This window comes from Ziziphus jujuba, chromosome 12 (assembly GCF_031755915.1).
Source record: "Ziziphus jujuba cultivar Dongzao chromosome 12, ASM3175591v1".
NCBI classification, from domain to species: domain Eukaryota; kingdom Viridiplantae; phylum Streptophyta; class Magnoliopsida; order Rosales; family Rhamnaceae; genus Ziziphus; species Ziziphus jujuba.
In genome coordinates, this window is record NC_083390.1 from 10342430 (window position 1) to 10350808 (window position 8379).

The 8379-nt window shown below is 34.0% G+C and overlaps 1 protein-coding gene and 1 long non-coding RNA gene across 4 annotated transcripts; one reads left to right on the plus strand and one right to left on the minus strand.

The window, feature by feature from the left end:
• The first annotated feature begins 1808 nt into the window (after positions 1-1808).
• On the plus strand, positions 1809-4328 carry LOC125418602 (uncharacterized). Of its 3 annotated transcripts, none has more exons than XR_007237570.2 (3): positions 1852-2652; positions 3011-3143; positions 3960-4328. It is a non-coding gene; the product is annotated as an uncharacterized LOC125418602 (long non-coding RNA). The 3 variants fall into 3 exon arrangements; XR_007237569.2 differs by lacking the exon at positions 3011-3143 and having other exon boundaries at positions 1855-2217; positions 2494-2652; XR_007237568.2 differs by lacking the exon at positions 3011-3143 and having other exon boundaries at positions 1809-2652.
• A 265-nt stretch (positions 4329-4593) lies between these two features.
• LOC107428837 (probable LRR receptor-like serine/threonine-protein kinase At1g14390) lies at positions 4594-8116 on the minus strand. Its single transcript, XM_048462545.2, has 7 exons — positions 6290-8116; positions 6010-6143; positions 5667-5919; positions 5399-5592; positions 5244-5290; positions 5046-5157; positions 4594-4944 (listed from the first exon to the last, which is right to left on the minus strand). Exons 1-7 carry the CDS (start codon positions 7539-7541, stop codon positions 4711-4713), a joined length of 2226 nt encoding a protein of 741 aa, XP_048318502.2. The 5' UTR covers positions 7542-8116; the 3' UTR covers positions 4594-4710.
• Positions 8117-8379: the final 263 nt, after the last annotated feature.

An 8379-nucleotide genomic window follows, 5' to 3' on the forward strand; every position in this document is an offset into this window, starting at 1 on the left:
ATTTCCGTCACCTATTGTGGCGTCCTCATTATATACTAAAGTTTCTAATCACAGGTTGGTTAGGGATCAATGTGACCATTAGAACTTGAACATAATTAGATCCGAGCTAATATAATACGGGTTTAGGCGCAGATTGTCTTAAGTTCGTATCAGCAAGTGAGGCTTAAGGTGAAAGAAGTGGAAGGTAAACAATGTAGAGGAGTTGGTCCTCTGGGTTCTTAATACAAAATTCAGTCCTAGACTTGGTGCAATGGAAAAAGAGGATGTATATATGATGCTAGTATTTATTCTTTACATGATGTGAAAAATGAGGAATGAGAAGGTGCACTAAGGGAGCGCAAATATCTAGCAGGTAGTCAAGATTATTGAAGACACAGTTGTTGAATGGAATGAAATTTGAAAATCAAAACAGTAATGGAGTAAGGGAAAGCAGTGTAGGTGGAAATCAAGGGTCTAGAATGGGCTTCCATTATTACCAAAGTGCTTAGAACAGAGCCTCGTGGAGGAGCAATGCAAGTTGAATGGTGGGCCAAATAGTTTCTGTATCTGATCCAAGCATTTGAGACACTCAGAATCGAATTATGCTTTTGAAAAGAAGAGTTGTTGAGGTGCATTGGTCTATTGAATAGAGCACCAAAGAGACAAATCACTTAGCTGATTTGGTAGCGAAGTTAGCTATTCAATTAGCTCAGGATTTCTGTTTTGATGAAAGTTCTATTTTGAATATGCCTCCTTGCTTGTATGATTACATGATGGCAAAGGCTAAGCCATCGAACTCTTTGTAGTCCTCTCTTGGGCTGTTTTCTTGCTTAATGCAATCTTATTTATCCCCCAAAAAAAAATTGTAATTTTTTTAGTTAATACTTTATAAAATTACCATGTAAAAAACTACATACACACACACACACACACACACCCACACATATATATATAAAAAGAGAGAATATTTATTTTCGAATATCCGTTATAGGATGCATAATGGAGCAAACAATTAGAAAAATACGCTTGCATAAAAGCTAGAATCTAAAATTGTATATAGTAGAAAATACCCCGAACACTTTATCATTCTATTATTGTTTTTCTTATATTTTTCTTATATAAATTATATAGTATGTATATATGTTAGTATCTCATATCAAAACTGGGGTGAGCAAAAATCATAAAACCTTTTCTATCGACTTTAAAATATATCAAAGATTTAAATTCAAAAGAATCCATATTGACTTACTCTACTCTCTTCTAGGATTTTCATATGTTAGTAGACTTAAAAAGTTTAAGATTACAATTTTAAAGCTTTTAAATTAATTTAACGATAGATATAATAAAGATTTTGAGATACCATTTGAAAAGTATTAAACTTTTAAAATTGAATTTCTTAAAAATTATTTTCTGCAGACAGTGTGTGCTATAAATTGAAAGTAAATTTATATTTTTAGAAAATTCTAATAAAAGAATGTTTGTCCTTGCATTTTTACAATAGTATATATATTTATACACAGATATGTGCAAATATATATATATATATATATATATTTTTTTTAAAAAAGGAACTTGTTTTAGAAAGAGGAAAATTATATTCTTTATGTGCATTATATTATTTGCAAATAAAATATTATACTTAATTATTTTATGAATAACTAATAATACAATTATTGCTTAATTTCGCTTTGATTAATTACATTGTCCATATTAATTAACTATTATCTTAGAAATAAAAACCCATAACTAATTATATATATATATATATATACATATATATATATATATATATATATAGACCACCAAAAAGAAAAATATAGAAATATTAATATTTTTAGGTAAAAAAATGATATTAAATTGGTTATAATTTTAATTTTCCTGTTTTGTTTGGCAAATGAAAATTCTAATTTTGCCTCAGTGGGAAATTCCCCTATACCTAGCGTTTCTCTAGTACGCAAAAGGTAGGAGCGAAGACCCAAATGAATATTGCCGGACCAGCAACGCCTGAGCTTCGCAGGAAAGCAACTGGAAGGTGGGATATGGCGGAACCCTAGCCTTCCTGGTTCTCCCCCCTACAAGCCCTGGAAGATTAAGCACAAGAAGAAAAAGATGAAGCTGGCCGTCCGCCAGTTCTACTCGGTGGACGATTCTGGGAAATTAAGTCTTGGAGGCTTGAGGAAGGAGTGCCCCAATGCCGAGTGCAGTTTCATTCTTGAATATATGCTAGCATCAGCTTTGGTACAAAATTCTGAATTAGAATTATTATGTGTCCTCACCAATGATGGTTGAGTGGAATCAAATTTCTCTCTACTATTATAGTCTTAAAATCAATCAATGATTTTCTTCAATTTTGCATCCCAGTAAAAAACATTTGGCGTTCCAGTAAGAGAATTGTTTGGCTTTGTGGTGTAAAGACTTGACCAGATATTGCAGACTTAAGCCATTAAGCCATTGTTCTATGCTTTATCTATCATCACTTTCAACTTATTATCTTCATATTTACAAATGTCGTAGGGAAGAATTCTCATGGAAATGAATTATATGCTGGCATTTAGGTCTGCAGAGGCTTCTTTGAAGTTGTTACAGAGGTTTGAGCTCCTTTAAATACTTACCCTGTCCCGGTGTGCAGGTATGCAGTGTTTTTTGTCAGCATATAATGGAGATTTAGGATTGGTAAGCAGAGAAAAACTTTTTGATAGTTAAATGATAGTCTTATGGCTTTTCACATTGTCTCTATATCCATCTATATATATATATTAGTTTGAATTTCAATTCCCTATGTCTTCTTGTTTATTTGGCATTTGTTCCTTTTTAATAACCATCAATGGTAAATAGTGTTTTTTCATGTTTGTATTTAGAGGGGTTTGTCATAAGACGGAGTTCTCAATTTAAGGTTTTAGTTTTCATAAAATATATTCATTTAGTTTAGACACTGTAAGATAGCTGGAGTTATTTTAGTTGATCTTATTATTTTCAGCTAATTGTTGTACTAGGTTGGTTTTCATTTAATTTTAGTTATTATATTTTTTAGATTTCAGAAATTTAAGAATCAAGCTCAAGTTTAATGCCATGGAGTACATGTGTTTAAATTTAAGGCAATGAAAAGTTCAATGCAACATTTGCTGCCACAGTTGCACCTACACTTCAACTCACTACTGCCATCGGTACAATCAACTACACTTGTTTATAGATTTTATTTCTATATTTGTACACATTTAAATCATTATATTAATTATGCAACCCAACTCATAAAAAAGCCCCTTGGCTGCCTCTCACTTTGTACCCTATGGTTACAGCATATTGATATCTTCACATTTAAAGGCAGAATGCAAATATTCTTTTCTTTTCGATAATCTTAATTGTTTTTTAAATGCATTCTGCACTTGAATATTTCATTCTCTATCATGGATATTAATATCGTTTACAGCTTTTAGATGCTAAACTCAATGTGTTAAATATGTGCACGTTTTAATGCATTTAGAATTTCATTTGAGTCTGTTTTGAAAATAGAATACTACATGACACTCTTTTAGTTCTAATACTTCACATATCATGCGTGAGTTGCATTGTGTTCTCTATAACACTTGCATTCTCCTCAGCCATCGTTATTGCTCTTAGATAATCTGAAAACCTGAAAAATGTGTTTTAGTTTTCAGCTTTTAGGTTGCTTAATGACTCCAATGCCTTTCTATTAATACCAAGGAATACTTTTATGTGCATTGTTGTTTTGCCCCATCTCTTCGATTCGAGAGACAAAGGGCCTTAGAGAGCATACATTATTTGTGCAATGCTCATTTGCCTTTTTTTTTTTTTTTTTTTAAATGGTTTTCTTTGATCAAATACTTCTTGTCTTCTCTCTCTTTATTTTATCTTGCTGGGCATGGACATATGAACATAATTAACAATGACATGTGAGATTTTAGATAGAATTACTTTTTTGGGTGTTTTTTTCCTGAAGAATTGATGTTTTCTTGGTGCAGTCACTTCTGTGTGATCCAAACCCAAACTCTCCTGAAAATGAGGAAGCTGCGTGGATGTTTAGTGAGAACAAGCATGAATACAATACAAAAGTACGTGAAACTGTTGAGCAGAGCTGGGCTGCTGATTAATTTACTCCAGCTTGGATGCTAGGAAGCTACGTGAAATTGTTGAGCAGAGCTGGGCTGCTGATCAATTTACTCCAGCTTGGATGCTAAGAAGCTTTAAAATTTCAGTCAGACTGACCTGTTTGAATAACTATGAAACTTGAAAAATCATTTTGCCTCGAACTACTTGTGATTATGTGAAATATTTGCTTGGTTTGCATGGACAGTGTTTGACCACTTATCAATGTATCCATATTTTATGCATCCTCTGTTATAGTTTTCTTCCTATTAGCTTATATAAAAAGGTTTAGTTCTGATAAACAGACTATTGCTAATCGTATTGAAAAAACTCTTTGGCAGTGAAAATTTACCATGTGTGGCTTTCAATTTTGATAGATCAGTATGTGAATCTTAGAATCGGTTTGATCAGGAAGTTTGCAAAAATGATCATTACATGTTGATAATGAAACAAGAAATCCATAAGGCCTAAGAAAAACTTGGTTGAATCCGAATCTTGTTTCTAGAGCTGTAAGGTAAACACTAGTTGTATTCACATTTATTATGTAGTCAACTCTTGTGATTGAAAGAAACATGAAAGTTTCTAGAAATTATAATTATACAAGCTAGGGAATCAGGGAAAAAAAATCTACATTTGTGCACTGAGATTACCACTGCTAGTCCATCCTTCTTGAACTTGAATTGAGTACTGCAGGTGCCAGAGAACATCTTCAATTGAAGGTCGCCTATTTGAATCTCTGCTCAAACAAGTGATGGTGATTTCAACGGCAGTTTTCAGCGACTGATAGGCATAACTTCCTTGGATGGAGGAGTCGATGACACTTCGCAATTTCGATTGTCCTTCAGTTAAGCCCCTTTCAAGCTGTGAAGAAAACAACGAATTAGCCAATAATACGGGCAAAATGAAAATGGTTTTCCCTTATTTTTCTACCATAAAAAGATGGAATGGATTTTGTATTATACCTCAAGCTTCATTTCTTCCAATTCTCTTGTGGAATTGGCTAGTTTACCCATAAGGACCTCAAGTAATATGATACCCACTTGATAAATATCTTCCTTCTCCCCATATTCAGCACTGCATTTATGGGATTCTTATTAAAAAATGTGAATGCTGCTACGGCAAGAGCAAAAGAAGAAGAAGAACAAGAAGAGAGATGTTACCTGTCTAGATGACCACCTTTTCCATTCAGAGGACTCTCAGAGCCACTCTGGAAAATTAAAATTGCAATTATCAGTGACAAGATAAAGCCACAAAAATTACTTGCAGCATAGGTAAAATGGGATTCTGGTTCAAATATGTTTGAACCTTCTCTAACCTTAAATGGCAAGAGAATGTTGTAGTCGCTAATTTTTGCAGAAAGACTGTTGTCTAACAATACATTCTCTATCTTCAAATTATTTCCAAAGATTCCAGGTGCAACTCCCGTATGCAAGAACTGAACTCCCCTTGCAAAGCCAATAGTAATCGCCATCCTTTGAGGCCATTTTAGCATCTCTTTCTTTCTCCAATCTGCCAAAATATTTCATTAAAAAACTTGTGAAGTTTAATGCCTCTGTCCTAAGAATGAGGTTCTTAACTCCAACCTGTGAGATAGTCTTTTAGCGATCCATTTGTAATGTGTTCAAGAACAATAAAGACAGTGCTAGTAGCTGCATTGGGATGGGAATCCTGATAAGTAACAATGCAGTGTCCAAGAACACTGACTAAATGCCGATGCCTTAGCTTTGATAATGTTGTATCCATGCTCTGCATTAGGGATTGAGACACGTGCTTCTGCTTTAATTTTGAGCATTTCACCAGCACAGCGGAACCATCTCTAAGCCACCCTTTGTAGAGCTGTAATTATTAAATGAAATTCCTTTGAGTTGAGGCACTATGACATAATAAAATCCAAGCAAAAAAACTGATTCAAAAATACTATCTTACCTTTCCTTGAGATCCTTCCCCTACCAAATTTGAAGGATCAAAATTGTTTGTTAAATCATCAATTTCCTCCAATGTGAAAACTCGATATGGAGGGAGCCCAGTGGCTGGTAACCTTGCTGTCTGAGGCACTCGTCCTGTGCAAAAATCGAGCCAATAAGAAATCTAATACAATTCATTTTAATAGAACTAAAACAGTTCAAAGCAGTCATCATAATTAGCAGAACTAAAGATGAAGAAAGGAAACAAAACCAAAAAAAAAAAAAAAAAACAATGTTCATACTTGCATCAATGTTTGGTCTAGTGGAGCTACGTACAGACATTTTATCAGCAAGGGATCTGTCAAAGTTATTGTTTTCAGCTCTTCTTAAGTTTTTTCTTCGGAGAATGACCAAAACCAGCAGCCCAAGAACCGCGGCGACACCAGCAACACCTCCAATGATACCGAGTACTAGGCTTAATTTGATGCTGGATTCCTTCTTGAGAGTTTTAGCTGGAGGTTTAACAGCTAATGCTTCTCTATGACAAAATGAATATGGGTGCTGACTCTTTATGTTTTGGTTTGACAAACAGTTCCATGAGTAGAAAACTGTGCGATTCAAAGACTTGGATCCGATGCAGGATGGTAGTTTTCCTATCAAAAGATTGTGTGAAATATCTATGAATTTGAGCTTAACACTGCAAGTTATATTCATTGGAAGTGCACCACTTAATTGGTTTTGAGCTAAATTTAGGTGCTGAATTGAAGGCATAGAGAACAAAGAAGGTGGGATTGGACCGACGAATTTATTGACAGAGATATCAAAATGCTGGAGCTTATCAAATTTGGTAAGTTTTGAAGGAATTTCAGATCTCAAAGAGTTGTTTGTCAATATAATACTTACAAGGGTATTCCCAAGTGAAGGAAATTGCGGTCCAAGATGGTTATATCCCAAATTTAGCTCTTCAAGAACAGTTAAGCTTTTAAGATCTGGAACACTTCCATTGAAGAGATTATCAGCCAAGACAAGACTTTTGAGAGTTTTCATTGAAGCAATTGATGGAGGAATTTCACCATAAATGAAATTTGAGCTAATATTAAGCACTTGAAGCGACCAAAACCTGTTGATCTTTGCTGGTAATGGACCCCACAATCCCAAGAACATCAATGATAAGACTTTCAAGTTGGAAAGCTTTGTTACAACAGTGAACAAAGAGTCAATAGAGAAATTTTCTGAAAGAGTTTCCTGGTAAACTTCAAATTTCCGAGAAACTGGTTTCTGGATATGAGAAGGTGAGCTTTTGTTTCCGATTATGGTTAACTCTGATATCCGATTGTTGGAGCAGACAATCTTGAGGGAAGGAGAAGAAGGAAGGTAGCAAAAGTTAGTCCAATTGTTCCATCCCTGAAGAACTTCTGGATATTCAAGAAGCTTTTGAACTCGAAAAAGAAGACGATTTTCACTAGGGGTCAATTGCCCCATTGACATGGGACTTAGCAGAGCAAGAATAAGTGCAGAAAAAAAGCAACGGGAAAAAACCCAGAAATTTTCCATGCTAAATTTGATAAAGGAACTCAAAGCTAAGCCTCAAACTCCATTCATTTAGATTGAAGAAAGAAATATTTTTATCTAATGAATCAATGATCATATATATCTACTATGTGACAGAAATGAAGAAACTTTTGAGAAAAAACAAACAAAGAACCAAACGACAGCCTTTAATCCACTACTTAAAAAAGAAAAAAATAATAAAAATGGGTTCCACACTTCCACCTAAAAGAGTTTCATGCAAAAGCAGAATCTTGTGGTCTTGATTTTTTACACGGTATAGAAGAATATTTAATAGAAATATTAAGAAAAAAAAATTATATTGACCTGTAAAAGATCTAGCTTAGCTTACTAAGGGTACAGGAAGAATAAAAGTTTTTCTTTTTTTTTATTTTTTTAAAGAATTTAAGAGAAAGCTGAAAACTGATTAACAAAAATTATGAGAAAAAATGAAAAAATTCTACAAAGATTAATAAAACCCATTTTCAAGAATGAATCAAAGATCTGGAAAACGAGAATGAAGTTTTCACTTTTCAGAACTAGTGTGGAACAATTATAGATAAACCGGTACTGCAATGCTACACAGTTTTGCAGCGGAAGGGCAATGCTCGTTGGTAGGTTCTAAGCTACGGAAACTATAATTTTAAAAATTGAAACTGGGTTTTCCTCAACCGCAGATCTCTCTGACTTTCAAAACTAAGCCAAAGTCAACCCATTATCTGTCGGATTCAAAAAATGCAAATCCTACAATTTGAGACAACCCAGATGTTGACCACATTTATTACGGTATACCCAGAAGTATCTTAAACTCACGCGCCACAGGCACGTGAGGTTCATGATTTTG

Coding starts and splice junctions, on each gene's coding strand:
- LOC107428837 (XM_048462545.2), bottom strand. CDS start 7,541: ATGGAAAATTTCTGGGTTTTTTCCCGTTGCTTTTTTTCTGCACTTATT. Junction 5,291..5,398: donor ACATTCTCTTGCCATTTAAG/GTTAGAGAAGGT, acceptor TTAATTTTCCAG/AGTGGCTCTGAGAGTCCTCT. Junction 4,945..5,045: donor TGGAAGAAATGAAGCTTGAG/GTATAATACAAA, acceptor TTTTCTTCACAG/CTTGAAAGGGGCTTAACTGA.